Source organism: Pristiophorus japonicus, chromosome 4 (assembly GCF_044704955.1).
Source record: "Pristiophorus japonicus isolate sPriJap1 chromosome 4, sPriJap1.hap1, whole genome shotgun sequence".
Classification (NCBI taxonomy): Eukaryota; Metazoa; Chordata; class Chondrichthyes; family Pristiophoridae; genus Pristiophorus; species Pristiophorus japonicus.
In genome coordinates this window covers 303,885,086-303,909,541 of record NC_091980.1, presented here as the reverse complement: position 1 = coordinate 303,909,541, position 24,456 = coordinate 303,885,086, and the positions used below count along the sequence as shown (strand labels likewise).

General features: G+C 42.7%; 1 protein-coding gene across 4 annotated transcripts in view; it reads left to right on the top strand.

The window, feature by feature from the left end:
* Positions 1-23,643, top strand: part of foxn3 (forkhead box N3) — a 393,377-nt gene extending 369,734 nt beyond the window's left edge. For all 4 annotated transcript variants that reach the window (XM_070879649.1, XM_070879652.1, XM_070879650.1 and 1 more), the window contains 2 exons: positions 7,113-7,221; positions 21,538-23,643. In XM_070879649.1, coding sequence (XP_070735750.1) covers positions 7,113-7,221; positions 21,538-22,084 — 656 coding nt within the window. In that variant the 3' untranslated portion in view covers positions 22,085-23,643. The remainder of the gene's footprint in view (positions 1-7,112; positions 7,222-21,537) is intronic.
* Positions 23,644-24,456: the final 813 nt, after the last annotated feature.

The window sequence follows — 24,456 nt, the reverse complement described above, 5'->3', positions numbered from 1 at the left end:
CAATTGAATCTGCCAGGATTGTGTAATTCTCAAGGTCCAAGTTAAGGTGCGCACTAACTCGAGGGTTGGGGGGTGCGGTGGGTTGCGGGGTGGGGTTGAATTTGGGAAGGAGTGTACCATGTTATTCGGTATCCTGTGCTTCCACGCAGAGGAAATTTCTCATCCTGATCTGTCCTTGCCTCGTTCTTATCCTGTGGCTTCAACTGTGACATTTGTTGACCTCTTGACAGATTCATCTGTTGGCCGCCCATTTGTACACCAATGGAGTTGACCGATCGCTTAGCAATTCCTGTTGCTAGGTGCGGTAAAGGTTGTAAAGATTGCATAGTTGTGACAGATATGTTCTTGCATATATCTTTGTCTTGATTTCAATAATTCAATCACCTCAAAACTAATGGAATATAAAAGCATTTTTTATCAGAAGTTGATCTCATCACGGTTTGAGATCTGCTTCTGTCTCTATTAGAGCTTCATGAGCTATTGAGAGAAACATCTTCATTTATGGAAGTTTGAATAAGTTCATATAGAACTTATTCAAAGAAACAGTAAACCACGTAATTCTTTAAAAATGTGTGTTGTGTTGGATCCAACAAAGCAATATGGAAAATTCATACATTTGTCGCTTCAGTATTCCATGAGATTGATAGAAAAAGGTAATTTTATTAACAGTAATGTATGTGGCAAACCTGATAATCCTGCCCACGATCAGGGCAAATTTGGAATGTAGAATCTAACCCTTGTTTTATATACATTTATTAAGTTGATGCAATGATATCTTTTGCAAACAGAATCCTATTTATTATACTGCAGTAGTTTGTACATTGTGTACATATCCTGAGCTACTCCTGTATATGGAGAGCCATTTGAAATCCAGCATTATGTAATTGTGATGCAGTAAATTTGTTTTGACTGTGAACATCTTTTGTCTAACGCCTACACAATAAATGATGTCTGTGTTCAAACCACTTGTGGGCGTTATTGCCTTGTACTCTCGCCGGAAAACAGATTATGGCTAATTTACGTGAAGGTGACTGGATTACATGTTGAGAGCAGTTACTTTGATATTTTAGAAAAAGAACAGTAAGTGGGGCATGTATTTTTCTCGTCCACTTTCTTCCCTTTCGTCTGATGACTCTTGATTCCTTCCTGAGCTACACTTGGATTTCTGGTAGCTCACCGCCAGGCTCTGAAGCAAATTAAAGCACCCCTATTGCTGCTAAGATCAGCTAAGTTGCTTTAAACTGGGATCAAACCTGGGCCGTTGCTGGTATGTGTGGTGAGCTAATCACTGGGTAAACGGGTTGTATGGCAGGAGCTTGTACATTTTATTGCCCAATGATGATTACTGCACATTTGTTTTGTGTGAAGTCAACTGCAAAATTCATACCGATACAAATTTACAATCATTTTTTCAGTTTCACGGATCAGTTTTTATTTTCTTGCTCCCAAAAAGCCTGCAGTTGGGCGATTGACGCTATTTTTATTGAGAATCTTGCAGGTCGCCAACGAGATTCAGAAGGGTAGCAATGGTGATAAGTCCAAGACGAAGAAGACTACAAGCTTGGCTTTCGAAAATGAGTGAATTATAGGAGGAAGGATTTGCGCAGCCATCTTGGCTGGCTGCAGTTTACGGATGGTGGAGGATGGGAGGCCAGCTGGAGAATGTTGGAATCGTCCGAGTCTGGAAATGACAAAGGCATGGATGAGGGTTTTAGCAGCAGGCTATGTTAGAGGTGGAAGTTGGCAGACATTTTGATGGCGAGAACGTGTGATCGGTAGCTCAGCTCAGGCTGGATTAGGATACCGATGTTGTGAACAGCTTGCTTCAGCCTGAGGTAGTGGCTGGAGAGTACCTGCATCTATTTAAGAATCCATTCGAATTCAAATAAGCAACATCTTGATCCAAAATGAATCAGATAGCTATGTTTTAGTTTAATTTGTTCTTGAGATGATTAGGAGTCCACTACATAATGTAAGATAGAGTCCTATGTGTAGACCAGACCAGGTAGCGTTGGCAGGCTCCCTTCCCTGGAGGACATTAGTGAACCAGTTGAGGTTTATGGCAAGCTGGTAAATTATCATTTGAAATTCAGTTATTGAATTCAGTTCCACAATTTTCCCTGATGGGATTTGCTCTCAAGACTGTGGGTTGCTAGTCCAGTACCATATCCATTAAACTGAGAGAATCCTGATGTATGTTCAAGTCAGGTCAAGCCAGTAAGTTCAAGCCAGATGTGTGACCTGGAGGGGATGGTGTTCCCATGACATTGCTGCTCATGTCCTTGGTAGAGGTCATGGGACCGGGATGCTGTGCTGCTTTTTCTAGATAGTACATACTGCAGCCAAGGCACATCGATGGTGAAGTGGGTAGACGCTGACTTCAGTAGCAAGGGTGGCAATCAAGCAGACCAAAGAGAAAGGTGCCAAGTTTGATTGGTCTGTGCTTTGGCAGCTGATCTCCATCAGAGCAAGAATTGACCTCAATGCCCATGGGATATGGAGGAATATCAGACCAGGTTCCCACTCTTCCAGCCAGCCGTTGCTGGAAGTGCGCATGGGGACGTCGGCTGGAGTGAGGATTGGGCTCCCCTGCGATGCTATTGAATAGCCTGCTTAACACGCTGACAATGGCCACTTACTTTAGGTACCTGAAGGTACCTCAGCAAAGGGTCATTGCCTTCAGGAGCAGAAAGGGCTGAAGAGAAAATTGGCACAGAGCAAAACCATGAATGTGGCAAGCTGGAACAAAATGCAGTGGTAGCTACATTCAGTGACAATGTAGACATGTCACCCAAGGAAAGCAGCAAATGTCTTCATATCAACCCACATGCCTTTCATGTACCACCACAAAACATGCAGAAACAATACAGACCTGAGGTTGGGCTACCACTTACTATCTTAAGAAAGAAAGAAACCTCACATTTATATAAAACCTTTCATGTCCTCAGGACACTCCAAAGAGCTTCACAGCCAGTGAAGAACTTTTGGCATGCAGTCGTTGTAATGTAAGAAAATAAGAATGCTACAGGGGTTTGAGGATGGAGGCGAGAGGAAGGTTTTTAAAAAAAAAAAATCCTATTTTGTTTTCGTTGTACAACTAATGAGTAAGGCATAGCAGGAAAACAAATCCACTGTACTAAACTGAGACATCATCAACTGTAATGTAATCGTGTTTTTGATATACTTGTAGAAGTGCACACCATCACTTGATGCTAATGTTTGTATGGATGCTGCAAAGCAAATGAGATACATATCTTAAAATATCATTGCTGAAACTGCATTTATTCCGACCATGTTAAAAATGGGGCGCTGTTCGTTTCCTTTGCCTCTCCTGACATTGGCTGCTTTTGGAATGATTCTCATAACCTTCTCGACCAGCATTTTCTGCAAGGGACTTGTGCGCGCACTGCTCACTCCTCTAGTTTCACAGCTCGGCAGTGGGGCAATCTCTAGAGATTTTAACTGATTTATTGTGTTACATGTTGCAGTCTATCGATTGTGATGCACAAATGGGGTCGGGTGACTTGACAAAGAGTTACTTGGCGCGTGCTTTTAGTTTTACATCTGAGCATCATCGGGTAATCAAAATGCAAAACTGCAGGTCAACTGATTAATATTACAGCGTGACATCTTTCTATGAAGTACAGCATATTCCAGTCAAAACCCAAGAATTATCGTTGCAACATTTTCATCTTCCAGATTTAAAAAAAAAAAGTTAACCAAACCCAGCCATAAATAAATAATAACTTGTCAGCTGTATTTTTTTTAAGTCATAGAATGACTGATTTCTTTGGCTGCATCTCCAAACGTCACTGAGCGTGTGGTTGACTGTAGCTGAATGTATCTTGGGAGTCACTCAGCTTACTTAGAGTGTCCGGTTTTCTCGGGCTGTGGCATTTGGAAGCAAATTGTCATTCACCTAACTAGTAGGTTTTTGCTGAATTGTTGTGCGTGAGTTGTGGATGGGAGAAAGGAAGTTTCTCCTTTATCCCCTTTTGAGTGATGTTCTAGAAATAAATGGCTACTTATTCAAGAAACTAGTTACGCACCTTGAGGTGCTATAATTCCTGTACATTTCATTTGATTATAGCTTTTAAAAGTACATAGATTGCACCAAGGTCGGTGACATGTAAGCAACTTCTACAGCGGTTGGTAGAAGATTGCCTGCATTGGTGCCTAACTTGCATCCACGGGTTTGCAGGCATTAACGTGCACCCTGCTCATTGAGATTCTTGCTGTCAATGAATTGTATTACAAAGTGGGAAATTGTGTTGTTTTATACCTGTGCTAGCTTTTTCACTCAAAAGTTAACAGCAGTCGGAATTTCAAACTCTGGTTTATGATCCTGCATCGTTTTTCAATAAAAAATATATAAATCCTGATAATTTATCATTAAATCATAATGGTATACAAGATCCTGAGTATTGTAATAAGTGACCTTTGTACCGACTATCGCAGCAAGGAATCCCTTATCTTGACCTCTCTTTAGCCCACCTCCAGAGAGCATAATGTGCTTTACCTCTAGGAGTTCATAACTTATTTTGTTCTGTGTTCCAACATATTCCTCCTCTAACTTGCTTCAGACATCTGTTCCCATTTTGTTGTCAGTTTTTTTTTTCCCACCTAAAGTATTTGTTTTTTTTATATCCAGGGAAACTGATCGCCCAAAGGAGATGTTAGTCAAAGCAGAAAGCTGTTGTCTCAGAGGGAGACTTATGGCAAACTGTATTGGAACAAGGTTCTTTCACCTCTAGGACATGGATTAAAATTCAGCCCAGAGGAGGAGAAGATCTCCTTTCACTAGTAGTTGCCAATAGCCATAAGTGAAATAGATACTGTGATTCCTTTTAATCCAATTGCAGTCGATTGGAGTACCTAGTGCAAAAGTTGGCAGTGGATAATTGACTCATATTTAGCAATGAACTTAAAGTTTAAAAACAACATATAGCACGCCTTCCAAAAGCCTGTTAGAAAAGATTATTTAACACAGTCTCTGAAAGGAAATACTTGCATTTCTGTAGGTGGGAAGGCACTTGGTAGAAATTTGGCATGTTGGGTCTCTTATTCTGATTATATCTACTCAGTCGACACATTCATTATGTTCTCTGGCTCGAGGAAAGCTGGTGTTGGTGCCCAGGGGTAGGAAGGAATGTCACTCCAGTGAACTTTCAAACTGCCTTTGAAGGATCAATTCATGTTTTAAAAAAAATATATATATATAAATATATATTTTGCCCTCCCTGGGAAACATTTAAAAAAAAAATGAAATCAAGACCTTGGAAAATTGTATCTGCCAAAGTATCTGAACAAGGCGTCTATTTTCAAAAGCTCCCACTGTTTTAAATATCAGGTTGTAAAGTACATCCTGTTTAAGGTCTGGAAATGCTCTCTACAATCAGATGAAGAGCCCCCCCCCACCCCCGCCACATAAACTGGCATTAAACCGTTGCACGAGAGAGAATTTCTATACTTGCTAATAAATTCATGATACCACAGAATTACTATGGCCTAAGAGGGTCAAATGAAAATGCAGTATGATGCTTTTCACAATCAGAAGGAAGGAACTAATTGTATTTGTACACTCTAGCATTCTAGTACCTATCCAAGGCCAGCCGAATAGCATGTAGAATTTGCTTTGGTGGTTGTTGTTTCATATGCTGGGAAAAGCTTATAATGGGCTGTCTAGTTTGGTTCTCCATTCGATGGGCTCCTGAGATGCCGAGTGGAGAATTGAGGTGCCTCCCCGCTACGGGTCTCAGTGGGCGGGTGGATGTGACCTGTTCCAGGGTTTGGGACTCGGGGCCACAGTCGCACTTCGGGCCGTCCCTCACCTTCCCCGTGTGGAGCAGGTGGCTGCAGTGTCTGTGCTCTGTGTGGATCGGGTCGGGCGCTCGCTGCCCACTGTCCTCGAGGGAGGTCGAAGCCACGGACCTCGGCTGTTGGGTCAGTGATGAGGTGTTGGTTCTTCATGTTGCACGTGTCCCACAATCCCTTCGATCTGAATAGTGGCTCGATTCCAGCTGCATAAATATCGGCTGCTGTTTTCCAGTGCGGCCGTTGCCATTTTATGCGGTTTTTGTGGTGGGTTTTTCAAGTTTTCGTGAATGGGAAGATTCAATGTTGTTCATGATTTTTTTTACATCTCATGGAGCATGGTGGCGTCGTGGCAAATGGCAGACGGGGCGATGGGGGAGAATACCGGGAGCCACTCGGTTGGAGTGGACTTGAGCATCCCTGACACAGTCCTCATGGTGTCCTTATTTTACTTTGGTGTAAATATTTATAGATAATGTATAGTGTTGTCTTGCATAAAAGCCAATGCTAAGTCTGTGAAGTTTTCAAGTGTCTGTAGAAAATATCTAGTAATAAAAATATAGACTGTGTCCTTTTAAGTGTCTAGACATCCAGGGCTAATGCCATACTAGGTTGAAGTACTGATTGTGGGAGCAATTTGGGCTGATGTATTAAGAAGTGTGCCGCACGTTAAAATGTGTTGTGCTTTTTCTGATTGTGGTTTGCTACCAATATGCAATATAATAATGACAGCACTGACCAGGAATATACGAGCAAAGCAGAGAAAGCATCTATGGAAAACTCTAATACTGTGGCAGAAACTCCAAATAAACTTACTGTACAAATAAGCGGTCAATACTCAATTTATTTTGAGAACGTCCGTATCAGAATTAATGGGCACACATTATTGACAATACATCAAGGTACCTGTATTATGCAAAATAAATAACCTGGAAGAGATTCAAACATGAGCATTCTCAAAATATTACAGCTGGAAAACACAATGCTGACTTGAAATTTGCACATAATGACTTTCAGGTCTACAATTGGATGCAAGCAAAAGTAAAAAATATTTGTATTCACTTTTGCTATTGATTCATGCCTTATTCTTAGACAAAAACAGTCTGGGTATTGTGAATGTTGGAAAGCCACGATATTGAAGCAAACTCCTGTGATATCTTTCGCTTGTAACTGGTCAAAGTGTTAACCCTATTACCTGCATTCATTTTTTCTAGACACATCAGCTTTAGCAGTTTAGAAAAGCTTGGGTTAATGTTACTGTGAATTCCTGTGTCACATTGTAGTTCTCTGTTGTTCAGATGCTGTGGGAGTTATGCCAAATGGAGGTCGACCATACAGCCGAGGGCCATTCATGGGGATGAAGCCACTGCCAATTAATAGCATTGGAAGCATGGCTGCTGCAGTAAGGTAAAGAGTTAGCACACAACACCAATCACATGCAAATGTTGGAATTCGAGTCGCCAGCCTCCCTAACTCACTATTGGTGCTACAGATGACCACATGACTGCTACTGAAGCTGTCAAACATTCTGGATGTAAATTCTTTAATGTGGTACAATAGTAGGGAGGTAGGACGTGGAGCAGCATGCTTTTCAAAAAGGATCCCTTTTAATTTCTCCCAGATTTACAAACGCAGACAGCTTCATTCTGTGCTGGCAAGTTGTATCCACCTCAATCGTGTGCCTGATGTGTGTTTCCAATCAACCACTTATCTGTGTTTCTGTCTTAAAGCGAGACTCCCAGTGCATACCTATTTCACATTTAGCACCAGGTAACGAAACCTCATGAAACTGCGAAAAATGTAAAATTGAATTCCACCAAAATTCATTTCACTCATTACTTTGACTCATCTAACTCTAATACACTTAACCAAAAGGACAGATCTAAAATAAAGGCCCAGAAATTGCAGTCAGAGTCTTCCTGCAAGCGGATGCCTCCGACCTGAAAAGTTTCTAAGAATTGAGCTGGTGGTTCGGAGACTTGTGATCCTGGGCCTCTCCACGAAGGCCTGCGCAGAGGCCCACATATTCCAGGGATGTAAGCACTTCGCACATGTCCCTGGGATCACATGAGCCAGCCAACCAATCAAAGTAGGAGTATTCCGGAATCACCATAAATATGAATGGGAATATCCCCAAAAAACACTTCAAAATACATTTTTTTTTTAAAAACCATCACATTTAAAATTAATCAAAATTGAATTTAATTAATTATTTAAAACAAAAATGTAATTTTTTGAAAAATAAATTTACATATTTTAAAGGCTCTAAAAATAAACTTACCCTATTCAACAGGATTTTAAATGTTTGTTTAAATTATTGACAAAAATTTATTTTTCTGTCCTTTAAAAGTGATAAAAGCAGGCCTCATCAGTAAGAATTTCATGAGCATTAGCTGGGCAGACATTGGGCAAATAGCCCAACTCTCCGCCTGTGGAGGCCCTTTACTTCTGGGTGCGATCTGTCAGAGGATTCTTGCAGGGCCCTCCAGGGGCGCGAGTGCACCTCATACATGCCCGCAGGGTTCGCGTATTCAGGGCCATTACTTCCCTATCCACTACCTATCCATAAGAACATAAGAACATAAGCATTAGGAACAGGAGTAGGCCATCTAGCCCCTCGAGCCTGCTTCGCCATTCAATAAGATCATGGCTGATCTGGCCGTGGACTCAGCTCCACTTACCTGCTCTCTCCCCATAACCCTTAATTCCCTTATTGGTTAAAAATCCACTGGACAGATGTAAATGGGAGACTGTTTAAATTGCTGTAACAATGGCCTTGATATCAACCACCCACCCACCAGGGTTTAACATTTTTAAAATGGGAATGTGTCTCCCAACTCGTCGCGTGCGTGCCTGTCGCCGTTTTTATGGAGGTTGCTTTTCATGACGTGAGTATCTAGATGTCGAGAGGCGGATACTTAAGATATTTTACGGGGTACGGAAACATAGTGGTTATGTTACTGGACTAGTAATCCAGAGGCCTGGACTAATGATTCAGAGACATGAGTTCAAATCCCACCATGGGACCTGGGGAATTTAAATTCCGTCAATTAAATAAATCTAGAATTGAAAGCTAGTGTCACTAAACTACCAGATTGTTGTAAAAACCCATCTGGTTCACTAATGTGCTTTCGAGAAGGAAATATGCCGTCCTTACCCGGTCTGGCCTACATGTGACTCCAGACGCAGCAATGTGGTTGACAATTAACTGGCTTAGCAAACCACTCGGTGATACCAAAAAAACTGCTGCAAAGAAGTATCATGAACTGCAGTGGTTCAAAAAGGTGGCTCACAACCACTGTCTCAAAGACAATTAGGGATGGGCAATAAATGCTGGCCTTCCCCATATCCCTGGAATGAATTAAAAAAAAACATCTGACTCCCACAGTGTAATTGAGAGTCTGATTTAAATTTAACAATTTCCGCAACAGGTTTCCCAGGGCTCGGGAAACCTGGCAGTGAAAGGGAGACTGGAGCTGCTGGCTCAAGACGATAAGAAAGCTTTAGACTGTAGGAAGATATTGATGGACTAGTCAGGTGGGCAGATAAGTGGCTAATAGAATTCAATGTGGAGAAATGTGAGGTAATGTATTTGGGGAGGGCTAAAGAGGCAAGGAATACACAATAAAAAGAGGGACCATGAATGCATGTCCACAGATGCCTGAAAGTATTACGACAGGTGGTTAAGAAGACATATGGGATACTTTTCTTTATTAGCCGAGGCATAGAATACAAGAGTAGGGAGGTTATGCTGGAACTGTCTAAAACATTACTTAGGCCACAGCTAGAGTACTGTGTCCAGTTCTGTTACCGCATTGCAGGAAAGATGTAATTGCACTAGCGAGGGTGCAAAGGAGATTTCTGAGGATGTTGCCAGGACTGGAGAATTTTAGCTATGAGGAAAGATTGGATAAGCTGAGGTTGTTTTCTTTGCAACAGAGGAGACTGAGGGGAGACTTAATTTTATTCACTTCAATTATGAAGGGCCTAGATAGAGTGGATAGGAAGGACCTATTTCTCACAGCAGAGATGTCAATAGCCAGGGGGCATAGATTTATCGTAATTGGTAGAAGGATTAGAGGGGATTTGAGGAGAACCTTTTTCACCCAGAGGTTAGTGGGGCTCTGGAACTCACTGCCTGAAATGGTGCTACTTGGATGTGCACTTGAAGTGCTGTAACCTACAGGCGAAGGACCAAGAGCTGCAAAGTGCGATAGGCTGGATAGCTTTTTTTTGGCCCACACAGACATGATGGACTGAATGGCCTCCTTCTGTACTGTAAATTTCTATGATTCTATAAAGTGACTTTTACAGGACTCCTTGTGGGCCAGGAGGAGCTGGGGGCCCCTTGGGGAGATATTGGTCTCCCCTCTCCCTCCTCCTGTGATCGCAAACCACACCCCGCTCGCTCGCACCCTCCAGCCATGGCCTCTCCACGACCTGATCCCGTGCTCCCTCCCTCCTGCAATGGCCTCTTCCTCCCTCCCATGATGGTTGCCCGCTAGAGCTGTAGAGAGGGCATCGAACTAAATAGTTGGTGGGGGCGCGGAGAAGAGGGTTCAGGTGAGCGGAAATTTACAAAGTCAAAGTGAAAGGAGAAGGCAGTTGAGTCGGTTAGTGATGGGGGAAATGATAAAGGAAGGGACGGAATGTATAAAAATAAGAGTGTATCAGAAAGTGGGATCAAAGCAGGGAAAAATGGTGAAAAAACAAAATTAAAAGCTCTTTATCGAATGCACGCAGCATTCATAACAGGATAGATAAGTTGACAGCACAAATAGATATAAATGGGTATGATCTGATAGATATTAGAGACGTGGTTGCAAGGTGACCAAGGCTGGGAACTGAATATTCAGGGGTATTTGACAATTCGGAAGGATAGACCGAAAGGAAAAGGAGGTGGGGTAGCTCTGTTAATAAAGGCTGAGATCAGTGCGTTAGTGAGAAACAATATTGGCTCAGAAGATCAAGTTGTCGAATCAGTTTGGGTGAAGATAAGAAATAATAAGGGGACAAACACACTGGTGGGCATAGTCTCGAGGCCCCCTAACAGTAGCTGCACTGTTGGACAGAGTATAAATTAAGAAATAATGGAGGCTTGTAAGAAAGGTATGGCAATAATCATGGGCGATTTTAATCTTATTGATTGGATAAATCAAATTGGCCAAAGTAGCCTTGAGGAAGAGTTCATAGAGTGTATCCGGGATAGTTTCCTGGAATAGTACGTTGTGGAACCAACCAGGGAGCAGGCTATCTTAGATCTGGTACTGTGTAATGAGACAGGATTAATAAATGATCTCATAGATCAGGATCTTCCAGGAAAGAGTGATCATAGTATGGTTGAGTTTCAAATTCAGTTGGAGGCTAAGAAAGTTTGGTCTCAAACCAGTGTCCTAAGCTTAAATAAAGGTGATTGCAATGGTATGAAGGCAGAGTTGGTTAAAGTGGACTGGGAAAATAGATTAAAGTGTAAGATGGTTGATGAGCAGTGGCACCATAATAGATAATCAAGGGGATATAGGGAGGGGGGAACTTAAAACAATCACTATCACTAAAGAAAAAGTACTCGGTAAAATAATGGGACTAAAGGTGGACAAGTGCCTTGGGCCTGATGGCCTGCATCCTAGGGTCTTAAAATAAGTAGCTGCAGAGATAATGGATGCATTGGTTGCAATCTACCAAAATTCCCTGGATTCTGGGGAGGTCCCAGCGGATTGGAAAACTGCAAATATAACGCCCTTATTTAAAAAAGGAGAGAGACAGAAAGCAGGAAACTATAGACCAGTTAGCCTAATATCTGTTGTTGGGAAAATGCTGGAATCTATTAAGGAAGCAGTAGCAGGACATTTGGAAAATAATAATGCAATCAAACAGAGTCAGCATGGTTTTATTCAGGGGAAATCATGTTTGACAAATTTGCTGGAGTTCTTTGAGGATGTAACGAGCAGGATGGATAAGGGGGAACCAGTGATTTGGTGTATTTTGATTTCCAGAAGGCATTTGTAAAGGTGCCACGTAAAAGGTTACTGCACAAGATAAAAGTTCACCGGGTTGGGGGTAATATATTAGCATGGATAGAGGATTGGCTAACTAACAGAAAACAGAGAGTCGGGATAAATAGGTCATTTTCCGGTTGGCAAGCAGTAACTAGTGGGGTACCGCAGGGATCGGTGCTGGGGCCTCAGCTATTTACAATCAATATTAATGACTTGGATGAAGGGACCGAGTATAATGTTACCAAGTTTGCTGATGATACAAATGGGTGGGAAAGCAAATTGTGAGGAGGATACAAATAATCTGCAAAGGGCTATAGACAGGCTAAGTGAGTGGGAAAACATTTGGCAGATGGAGTATAATGTGGGAAAGTGTGAGGTTATCCACTTTGGCAGGAAGAATAAAAAAGCAAATTATTATTTAAATGGAGAGAGATTGCAAAATGCTGCAGTACAGAGGGACCTGGGGGTCCTTGTGCATGAAACGCAAAAAGTTAGTCTGCAGCTACAGCAAGTAATCAGGAAGGCAAATGGAATGTTGGCCTTTATTGCAAGGGGGATAGAGTATAAAAGCAGAGAAGTCCTGCTACAACTGTACAGAGTATCAGTGAGACTACACCGAGAGTACTGCGCACAGTTTTGTTTTCCTTATTTAAGGAAGGATATACTCACATTGGAGGCAGTTCAGAGAAGGTTCACTAAGTTGATTCTTGAGATGAAGGGGTTAACTTATGAGGAAAGTTGAGCAGGTTGGGCCTATACTCATTGGAGTTCAGAAGAATGACCTTATTGAAACATATAAGATACTGAGGGGGCTCAACAAGGTAGATGCAGAGAGGATGTTTCCACGAATGAGGAAATCTAGCACTAGGGGGCATAGTTTAAAGAATAAGGGGTCGCCCATTTAGAACTGAGATGAGGAGGAATTTCTTCTGAGGATTGTAAATCTGTGGAATTCTCTGCCCCAGAGAGCTGTGGAGGCTGGGTCATTGAATATATTTAAGGCGGAGATAGACAGATTTTTGAACGATATGGAGTCTAGGGTTATGGGGAGTGGGCAGGAAAGTGGAGCTGAGCCCATGATCTTATTGAATGACGGAGCAGGCTCGATGGGGCAAATGGCCTACTCCTGTTCCTATTTCTTATGTTCTCCCATCCCCATGCCCCGATCTCTCACTCCCGCCCGATTATTGGGAACTGGCTGCGGCCTCCTGCCGGCCAGCCTGTCAATTTGGCTTGCTGCCGGGCAGGAGGTGGAATAAAAAGATTATATTGGGTAATGGCAAAACCTCCACGTATTCGTCCGTGGCTAGTTTTCCCGTACCGCGCTCCCCGGCTCCCTGCCCGTAAATATTGGGTACAGTGACTTTCATTCCAGACTTGGCTGTTATCCTGAGTGCTTAAGCTTTGGTCTTGCAAGCAACCATATTGGTAAATATTTTTGTTTTTCGATATGGTAGAATAAAGTGAAACTTGCGCTGCCATTACATTGGGGTTGGAGCGGTGTTGATGCTGCTTGATCCTGATGGCTGGGATGTGCGGCAGCATGAAAACTTGGCATGTTCACTTATGGCTGACTGCCAGGAGGTCCTGGTTTAAAAGATAATGGGAGCGAAATTGCCCCTTTTTCTAGCCCCGTTAGCACCTCTGGGGGAGGGCGGGGGGGCACTGGACACTTTTCGCCGGGAGATTGTCCGGGAGTTTGCGGAGGCACCGTGCCCGCCAGTTAGTGCCCCAGGCCACCACGGAACCGGCGCTGATGTCATCGTCGACTGCAGTGACCCCTCACCATTCCGCGTCAACCTCTTAACGCCTCGCGGGGGAAATTGCCCCGCAGGTCGCGAAGTTGGCCGACATCTGTTCTTGGGGTGGTGATTAAAGGGGAGAGATGCAGTGCCCCGGGCCGCCATCTTTTTTTTGTCGGCCAACTCACGGTTCGGCTCAACAATGGCGGCCCGAGCGTGGTGCAGTCGGCCATTGTGCAGCCCGGCACTCTGTCTTGGGTGCCGGGCTCCTGGCCCGGTTGCACACTGCCCTGGTGACCTATCAGAGGCCTTGCAGAGTGCGAAGCCCATTAGTGCCCCTGTTACCGCTCCCATCCTCCCACGCTCCACTTTCTTTGGGGGGAGGGAAGGGCAATTCCACGTGGGGGTGGGACTTCTGTACCGGGCGCTAAAGGTCCTGGCCCCAGAAGTTTACCACCCCCAATTGGGGCGCAGAACAATTTTGTTCCCGATGTGTCCTTGTGGCTGCTGGCCTTAGTGAATGTGGTAAGTTTACTCTGTGGTTGCTGCACGATGTGCCATAACTTATACTTAGGGGAACTGGTAGCACCACCGTCCAAATATATATACAGCTGCGGAGTTTGGAAATTTCCCAGCATTTTATTTTGTAAACTATAAAAGTAATTATAAGTGTTGCAGCTCTTTAAGGACTGAAATAGCATTTTTGCACTTAAAATTTTTCCGTGGCTGCTGTAAATATAGTTTGTCCTCAGTGTATTATTTAGCATGCATTATATATGATGGTATATATTTTTTAAATCCTTCAAGTCACAGTGTAACCTCTTACCATTTAATCCTATTCTGTAATGATGCAAACATTTTCATTGCTTGCAAGTTACTGCAATACCCTTTATATTGATTTGAATGTAATTTACATTACGTGACACAGATATACAAACATAGAAATCTACAACACAGGAGGAGGCCATTTCGACCCATTGTGTCCGTGCCGGCCGACAAAGAGCCACACGGCCCTTGGTCAGCAGCCCTGAAGATTACATATAAATCTATGAACAACGGCGGAAATGTAAAGAGCACCCAGCCCAACACCAGTCTGCCCATGCAACTGTGACACCCCTTGCACCACAACATTTTACACTCCACCCCAACTGGAGCCATGTGATCTCCTGGGAGAGGCAAAAAAAACAGATTAAAAAAAACCAAGGCCAATTGGGGGGGAAAAAATCTGGGAAAATTCCTCTCCGACCCATCCAGGCGATCGAAATTCGTCTCGAAGATCACCCTGGCCGTATTCAATTCCCTGCAGTACTTGCCATTATATTTGCATCCGCCATCAAGAGGTTATCCAGTCTAATCCCTGCAGGTTACGGCACTTCAAATGCCCATTCAAGCACCTTTTAAATGTATATGTAAAAATACCAGGAATGCATTGAGCCAACTGTGCTTGCAGCTCCAAGAATTAAACATCACGCAAAAAATTCAAGATAAGTAAACAAGTGATTACTCCAGTTCTCCTATCAGTGTAGATACTATCTAACCTCTGCTTGGGGATGTTTTTTAAAACCCAGTATGATACATGTTTGCTAATTATAGAAGTACCTGTGCCAACTCTTTGAAAGAACTATTCAATAAGTCCCACTTTCCTGCTCTTTCTCCATAGCCCTGTGAAATTTTTCCCTTCAAATATTTATCCAATTCCCTTTATGCTTTCATCACCCTTTCCGGCAATGCATTCCAGTCATCATAACTCGCTGCATAAAAACATTTCACCTCATCTCACCTGTGGTTCTTTTTGCCAATTCCCTTAAATCTGTGTCCTCTGGTTACCGACCTTTCTGTCAGTGGCAACAGTTTCTCCTTATTTACTCTATCAAAACCCTTCAAGATTTTGAATGCCTCTATTAAATCTCCCCTTAACCGTCTCTGCTCTAAGGAGAACAGCCCCAGCCTCTCTAGTCTCTCCACGTAACTGAAGTCCCGCATCACTGGTACTATTCTGGTAAATCTCTTCTGCACCCTTCCCAAACTGTGGTGCCCAGAATTGGACACAATACTCTTGCTGCAGCCTAACTAGTGATTTATAAAGGTTTAGCATAATTTTCCTGCTTTTGTACTATATGGCTCTGTTTGTAAATCCAGGTATCCCTTACGATTTTTTGACAGCCTTTTCAACTCACCCTGCCACCTTCAAAGTTTTGTGTACATACGCCCCAGGTGTCTCTGTTCCTGCATTTACACCAGAGATGTAACTGGTTTAATATATTTACACTTGTGAAGCGTGTTGACACAATAATCAATTAAGAGTCAACTTTGGGAGCATAAAACTGTCCTTGTACATTGTAACCCCTTCCAGAGCCATCCTCATTCTATTTTCTGTTGGTTTCTAGTTTTTTGCCTTGTTTCTCCATTTCCGTCGCATCTGCTCTGACGACACCACCTTTCACACTAGTGCCTATGACATGTCTTCCTTTTTCCTCAACTGAGGATTCCCCTCCGCCGTGGTTACCATGGCCCTCAACTGTGTCCGTTCTATTTCCCGCACCTTTGCTCTCACCCCTTCCCCTCCCTCTCAGAACCACGACAGGGTTCCCCTAGTCCTCACCTTTCACCCCACCGGCCTCCACGTTCAACGGATCATCCTCCGCCATTTCCGCCACCTCCAGCGTGACCCTACCATCAATCATGTCTTCTCCCCTCCCCTGTCAGCATTCTGAAGGGACTACTCCCTCCGCGATACCCTGGTTCATTCCGCAGTCACCCCCTCCCCTTCCCACGGCGCCTTTCCACGCAAGCACACAACTGTCCTTTTACCTCCTCCCTTCCCACTATCCAGGGCCCCAAATACTCCTTCCAGGTGAAACAGCGATTTACTTGTACTTCTTTCAATTTAGTATACTGTATTCACTGCTCACGATGTGGTCTCCTCTACACTGGGGAGACCAAGCATAGATTGGGTGACCATTTTGCGGAACACCTCCGTTCAGTCCGTAAGGGTAACCCTGAGCTTCCGGTCGCCCGTCACTTTAATTCCCCGCTCCACTCCCACTCTGACCTCTCCGTCCTCGGCCTCCTACACTGTTCCAATGAAGCTCAACGCAAGCTCGAGGAACAGCACCTCATCTTTCGTTTAGGCACTTTACAGCCTTCTGGACTCGACATCGAGTTCAACAATTTCATAACATAACCTCTGCCACTTTTTGGCTCCCTCCCCTGCTGCCCCCCCACCGATGTTATGTTTTTTTCTCTTTGTCTCTATTGGCAGCTGGTCATTAGCCCGCCATTCACACCCTACTAAGACTAGCCTTTTTCTAACTTCTGACATTAACATTTCAATTCGACTCATCATCCCTTTTGTCTCTCTAATCTCTCCTGCCTCCCACCCTATCACAAACCTTCCCTTTTGTTCTTTCTTCCCATCCCCCTTTTCAGTGCTTCTTAAGAATCTGTTCTTTTCGAACACTCTCCAGTTCTGATGAAGGGTCATCGACCCGAAACGTTAACTCTGTTTCTCCACAGATGCTGCCTGACCCGCTGAGATTTCCAGTATTTTCTGTTTTTATTTCAGGTTCCAGCATCCGCAGTATTTTGTTTTTGTATTTTCCCTTTTTCTGTCTATCACGTGGTGTTTTGAAGTAAATAAATTGCAGTAAGCCTATAATGTTCTACGTGCAACTTGAATAAGTTGACAGGTGTTAAATATGGAAATAGGTTTATTTTAATTAATTGAAATCTATTGAGGCTCAGATAATGTAAATTTGAAAATATGAAAGCTACTAATAAATATGTGCTTGCCTTATGGTCTTATTGATGCGTGTTGTGGGGTCAGTGCTATTAAGAATTTGTATTTTACATGTTATTTCCAGAGGGTATTCTACATTTTCGTTTTATTAGTTTTTAAAGATTTTATTTGGTTTCCACATGCCAAGATCTACATCGTAAATTCACATCAGTTGATGGAATCCAGATGCTCAATGCAACAGGGAATGAGTTATTCCGTTTATAGTTTCTTCTATTGTAGCATGTTTTTTTGTCTTGCCATGCTCCCCAGATAAGATGGGGACAGGTCCCTGTTGTCAAGCTTGTTGGAAGATGCGGGGCTAGCATCCTCTGTTCACTTGGCCCAGCTATTTATTTTAAATGATTTGCCTCGTTCCCTGTGGAGAAGTTATCGCTACTTTCCCTGGCAACCCTGCCGAGATTGGTAACTCAGCAAATTGAAGTTAGAGTATACAAAGGTTGGTAGGTTGTGTCTTTCTTTCACTATTGATTATTGAAAGGAAATGCCCCTTTTCTGTACAATCCAAATTGTTGTGCTATTTAAAAAGCTGTAAGTGAAAGAAAAATGTCTTGAGAGGGGAGAGAAATGTGCAGTTGTTAAATTTTAATTTAACAAATCCTGAATCACAGTTCCCGATTAAATTTCATGTGTGCTCCCTTCTGCAATTTATTTAAAACCCCTGATAATTTAGTTGTGTACCAGCATCTTATTTAGAACACCCCCTCTCATTTTATTACCCTGTTCTGAATAGATGATTCTTATCAGAATTTCGGCTACAATAATGCTTTTTATTTAACATACTCCAGCGATTATTTAAAAAAAAATTATTAATCATGCAAAGAGCAATCCAAACATTTTTTACATTTATGTATAATTTAGTTGTGGTTATATTTTACGTTAACTTATCTCTGGATTTAAGTTAATAGGAAGGTTGCAATATATAATTAGTGACATAAACTGCCTATTTAATAGGAATAACCTTACAACATAGCTACATATTTAAAGCTGATGAAAGCATTAATACTTTTGTACCATAACTATAATTTTTCATTTTCTCATTATGTAATCTCAGCTTATGTTTTCAGAGTCTGTTGGGGCGTTTTGCTTTCTTAAGTGTTATATAGATGCAGCTTTGTTTATATAAATGTATTCCTAATTAATTTTGCTTATTAATGCATACAAAATAGTATTCACTTGCGTGAGGACAAAGCAAGGTTACCGTGTACCATACGCAACAAAAGGGTTCAAAGCTTACCATTTTAAACACCCCCTCTAGTTTCATTACCCTGTTCTGAATAGATGATCTTATAATGAAAATTTTAGCTGCAATAATGCTTTTTATTCAACATACTCCAGCAATTATTTATTTTTTTAATTATTAGTTATCATGCAAAGGGCAATCCTAACATGGTCAGTGTTGGTCGCCCAAGCCAAAGTTTGTGACTTGGAGCCAAACTCTCCCTCATTGCTGGTTATCTATATACAGGTGGGGCGCATTAACTCTAGAGATTTGGTCGTAGACAATGAAAAATAAGTTTGACAGTCGCAGACCTCAGCGTCAACTTTGGAGAACATTCAACTCCACAGATAAATGAAGAGCCAGGTGGCTTTAGTATCAAGGTATTTGCGACGCAACGCAAATTATGGAAGCAGTTTTAAACTGAAAATCCAAAATTAAACAGTAGCTAAATTGAGGTTTCGGCAGACCAATTTTATTTACATTGGGGGCCATGAATACAGGTTAGTCACTAAAATATCCAAGAATTCAGGAGAAACTTATTTACCCAGAATGTGAAACATGCTACCACAGGGAGTGGTTGAGGTAAATAGCATAGATGTCTTTACGGGGAAGCTGGATATGTACATGAGGGAGAATGGAATAGAGGGAGATGCTGATGGGGTGAGATGAAGTAGGGTGGGAGGAGACTCCTGTGGAGCATAAACACCGGCTGGGCTGAATGGCTTGTCTCTGTGCTGTAACTGCTATGTACAGGCACACAAGACTCTCCAGGTGGACGTAAAAGATCCCGTGGCACCATTTCGAAGAAGAGCTAGGGAGATATCGCCAGTATCCTGGCCAATATTTATCCCTCAATTAACATAACAAAAACAGATTATCTGGTCATTATCACTTTGCTGTTTGTGGGAGCTTGCTGTGCGCATATTATCAATTCCCCCATGGCAACAGTGACTACACTCCAAAAGTACTTCATTGGCTGCAAAGCGCTTTGTCCGGTGGTCATGAAAGGCGCTATATAAATGCAAGTCGTCTTTCTTATGGAAAGTAACTGTATCTAAGTGAGTAGCTTCCCCTTAAAGGCATCAATACTATTTGACTCAGCTTCTCCATGTGGTAGTATATTCCACATTCTAATTACTCCCTGGGTGAAGAAGTTTCTCCTGAATTCCCTACTGGATTTATTCATGACTATCTTATATTTATGGCCCTTAGTTTTGGACTGCCCCATAAGTGGAAACATTTTCTCTACCTCTTCCCTATCAAGCCCTTCATAATTTTAAAGGCCTCTTTTTGGGCATCCTTCAGCCTTCTCTTTTCAAGAGCAACATAGAAAATAGGTGCAGGAATAGGCTATTCGGCCCTTCGAGCCTGCACCGCCATTCAATATGATCATGGCTGATCATGCAACCTCAGTACCCCACCCCTGCCTTCTCTCCATACCCCTTGATCCCTTTAGCCGTAAGGGCCACATCTAACTCCCTTTTGAATATGTCTAACGAACTGGACTCTACAACTTTCTGTGGTAGAGAATTCCACAGGTTCACAATTCTCTGGGTGAAATAGTTTCTCCTCATCTCGGTCCGAAATTGCTTACCCCTTATCCTGAGACTGTGACCCCTGGTTCTGGACTTCCCCCAACATCGGGAACATTCTTCCTGTCCAATCCCGTCAGAATTTTATATGTTTCTATGAGATCCCCTCTCATTCTTCTAACTTCCAATGAATATAAGCCCAGTCGATCCAGAAAACAACCCCAACCTGCTTAGTCTTTTCTGATAATCTCACTGTTCTGGTTCCATCCTTGTAAATCTATTTTGTACCATTTTCCAGTGCATCTATATCCTTTTTATAATATGGTGCACAGTAATTACCCAATATCTAATGATACAAAAACATACTTTTGAAGGTGGAAACACGGTAAGATGAAGTCAGAAGGAAACATTAAACTCTATTTCTCAGGCAGCAAGTGAACAATTATGAATGGGTTCGCTTAATTCAGTTACTGTTTTTACATAATAACATTATAATGAACACTAACTAATGACTTGCTGCACTTCCCCACATCAGCAGCTTGTCTTGCTTGACTTAAACGACCTCTAACTAGCCGCCTGCATTCTAACCTCCTCCTGAGTCTGGCAGGTGCCTACCTGTGCAACTTTCTATTGTTTAAAAACCTGCCGTGGCATTTCTGTCCCTATTTTTATCTCAAAATTAAAATACCGCAGATGCTAGATATCTGAAATATAAACAGAAAATACAGGAAACACTCAGCAGGTCAGGCAGCACATGTGGAGTAAGAAACAGACTTAGTGTTTCAGGTCGATGACCCTTCCTCAGAACTGAAACGTGTTGGAGATGAACAGCTTTTAAAGCAAGCACAGAGCCAAGGAAAAGGGGTTGGGGTGAGGAGCTGGGTGGGGGCGAGGGGGCGGGGGGAGGAGCTGGAGGAGGAAAAGAATGGAAGGGACAGGACTGTGATCGGGTATTTTTATTTCCCATCGTCCACAGCCAGAGAGATGGGGCCCATGCAAGGCAAGGGCTGCAGAGCACCTGGGACCAGAGATTTCACAATACAATGGACGTGCCATGTTTATTTATTACTGAGACAGACTAACAAATTGTCAGTTGTCTTTGGGCAGGCAACTTCAGTTTCAAGCATATTAGAATATTAACCATCTTTCGTTTGTGCTTTTTAAAAAGAAATTAAACTTGTGTGAATACACTTTGCTTTAAAGCTCAGCCCTTAAATGGAACTTTTCCATGAATGAAGAAACAGATCAGAAATCCCCAAACCTGACCATTTTCCACACGAAGGTTTCAAAAGCACTGCGTCCCAGAGAAATGTAGGCTAGTATTCCGACCTCGCTGTTCATTTCCATATTGCACTTGGCCACAGGCTGTCATTGTTGAACAGAGTGCTGCATTGGCCATCTAATGAGTTAACCTCTTGTTTCTTTGCCCTTTCAGGAATGGAATTGCAAACTGTCGGATGCGGAATGACAGCGAACAGTCTTGTGGCTCGCCGGTTGTCAGCAGCGACCCTAAAGAGGACCACAACTACAGCGTGGCCAAAGTTGCCAATCACAGGAGCACGTCTCCCACCAGCGACACGACGTCCTCTTCCTCCGCCGACGACCATTACGAGTTCGCCGCGAAGGGCAGCCACGACGGGAGCGAGGTCAGCGAGGGGAGTTACCACAGCCACGAGAGCTACAGCGAGCCGGAAGACGAGGAGAAAAAAACCAGAAAGGAAAGCAAGGATTCCTTAGCTGACAGTGGGTACTTGTCTCAGCACACAAAGCGGCAACACCTGACAAAAGCAAAAAAAAACGCAACTGAGACTCTGCCGCTTAAAAAGAGGCGCACGGAGAAGCCGCCCGAAAGCGACGACGAGGAAATGAAAGAGGCGGCAGGTTCACTCCTGCACTTGGCAGGGATTCGCTCCTGTTTGGATAACATCACAAACCGCACTTCGAAAGGGCAGAAAGAGCAGCAACATTCAGCAAAAAATTAAAGACAGTAAATGCACAGCCTCTTTAAGAATTGTTGGCAGAAATTTATTTTCTTTCAGCACGTCAGGTGAATTATAATGATTTGTGGCAATATCAACAATCACTTTGTTTTCCTATTTTAAGCCCCCTTGAGTTTTTTTATATATATATAAAAAAAAAAGAATTTTTGTTTAAGGAGATTGAAGCCATAGCAGAACTTTTACTGACACTCAGCTAATTTGCAAAAGCTTTTCATTGACTGACAACAAAAGCCAAAATCACTGCACCTTTTCTTTCTCTTTTTCTCTCTCTCTCTCTCTCCTCTTTGTTCATTATTTCAACCTGATTATACAGGTGCACGCAGGACTCGTTACACTGACACGTATGGAGTTTGCATTTCGATTCCCGCGATGTACCGATGTGAAAGGATGGGTCGGTGACAGACTGACAGATCCGGCCGTACTGAACGACAGCCAGCCTGAATAGCACTGTGGCCTCTGAGCCATCTCGTGGCATCCGGACAAATGGAAGAAAAAAAAAATAACACGTGCCGCTGGAGACTGTGATGGATTCACTGGAGGCAACTGCACTTAAGTACCAGAGCTCTGGGTCTTTGACAGTATAGAAGACGACCACCATTATTATTGGGCGAAACAAAACAAACAAGAGGAAAACTGTCTATTTAAAGCAAGAAAAAAGTTCTGCCGTTGGCAAAGTCCTGCCGTTGGCGAATTCCACAAATTTCTGTCTTCTTAAACCCCCCCCCCCCCCCCAGACACACACACACACACACACACACACACACACACACACGTTCAAAGCCATATGCCTGATGGATGGCACTGCGTGCAAAAAGAAAGAAAACACCGCCTTCGAAACTGCCTGAGTGACGTGAATGCAATCAAGTCTTGCAAAATAAATCCATAATCAAGCGATAACCAGATAGCGATACTAATCCATTCTGACGGATCAAAAATGCTTGATCTGGCCGTGATGAGGAAGACGACAAAACAAAAAATAGAGGGAAAAAAAAAAGCTCTAACGCCTGCCATTAGTATTATTCTGAAACAGAATTGCTGAACAGTGATATCAGTGAGCTCATCCACTGCCCTGGAACTGGAGTAAGCAGTTTCTCTCTGTCAGGATACGTGTATAATAAAAGATGACTGATTTTGGGATATAACCGACGTAGCCAGCAGGATTATCCAATCCCTGTTGCATGGGTCCTTTGAACAAAAACTTTGTTTTTTATTCAAAGACAAAAAAAAGAGTTCATGTAAGGTAAATAATGTATTTAGCATGAGCATGAATTATTTTCATATAAATATAGAGAATAGAGAAAAGGCGATGCCTCTAATTTTTAAGCCCTTAGGCCTAGATTTTTTTTTTGAAGCAGGTGATGAGGTCTAACCTTTTTTTCAGGGAAAAAAAAAACTGACTGTTGGGGAACTTACTCTGCAATATGAAGACTTCACATTTCTGATAGGGCTTGGATGGTTGAATATACTGCCTTGTCTGCACATTCGGGCCCCACTACAGGCTTGTAAGATATGAAGAACAGTGACAGGTAACTCACAACGCAGTCCCCCAGTATAGAGTGGGGGTGGGGTGGGCGGGGGCTTGGGAGGGGGGTGGGGTGGGGTGGGGGGGGGGGGGGGGATAAGTCTCTGTTCTCACCTAGTCAGTAGTGAGTGTGCATGATTTATCTAGTCTCCTCAAATTTATCTGCTAAATATTGGGATAGAGTGATGTATTGAGTATCAATATCATATATTGGCAATACATCATAAAACGGCACCTAGCAGTGCTGCTCATTATAACAATCAGAAGAAATAGTCAGCCACCAACCATCTTTTGTTTTGCTTTTCCAATCTTGTCTTGTCAGTTTTTTTTTTTTAAAAGACTTTGGTGAAAAGGCGGGGGCCCATAAGAGCAACTGATTAAACCCCATTATTTTGGCAATTGTTGGATTCCTAATTTTTATTTAATTGAAACTTTGTGTGTCGGAGATCAAAAAAGAAACGTGCGTACAGCCAGCGTGATCAGCAAATGACACCGGTTGTTGAACAACACGTCATGTCTTTCTGTAATACTGCCTCAAAAATTGGGTAGCCTGTAAATCTCTCTCCTGATTCTACCTTGGTTGAAATAAAAGGTGTTCGTTTGCACTCACTGCTCGACAGTTTCCTTCTGGACACAGTTAACCAAATCCAGTTCATGTTTTTTTTTGGGCCTGTGTATGCCAAAGTTTAAAATTGCTGATGGATATTGATTATACCCTATACATGCCGGGTTTAATGACAATAGCCATTGTTTAAAAAAATATTGTCAGAATTCAATATTGTTAGTAGTTTGTAGGCATACAGAGGAGAACAGTGGCAGCTGTTTTTTTGCA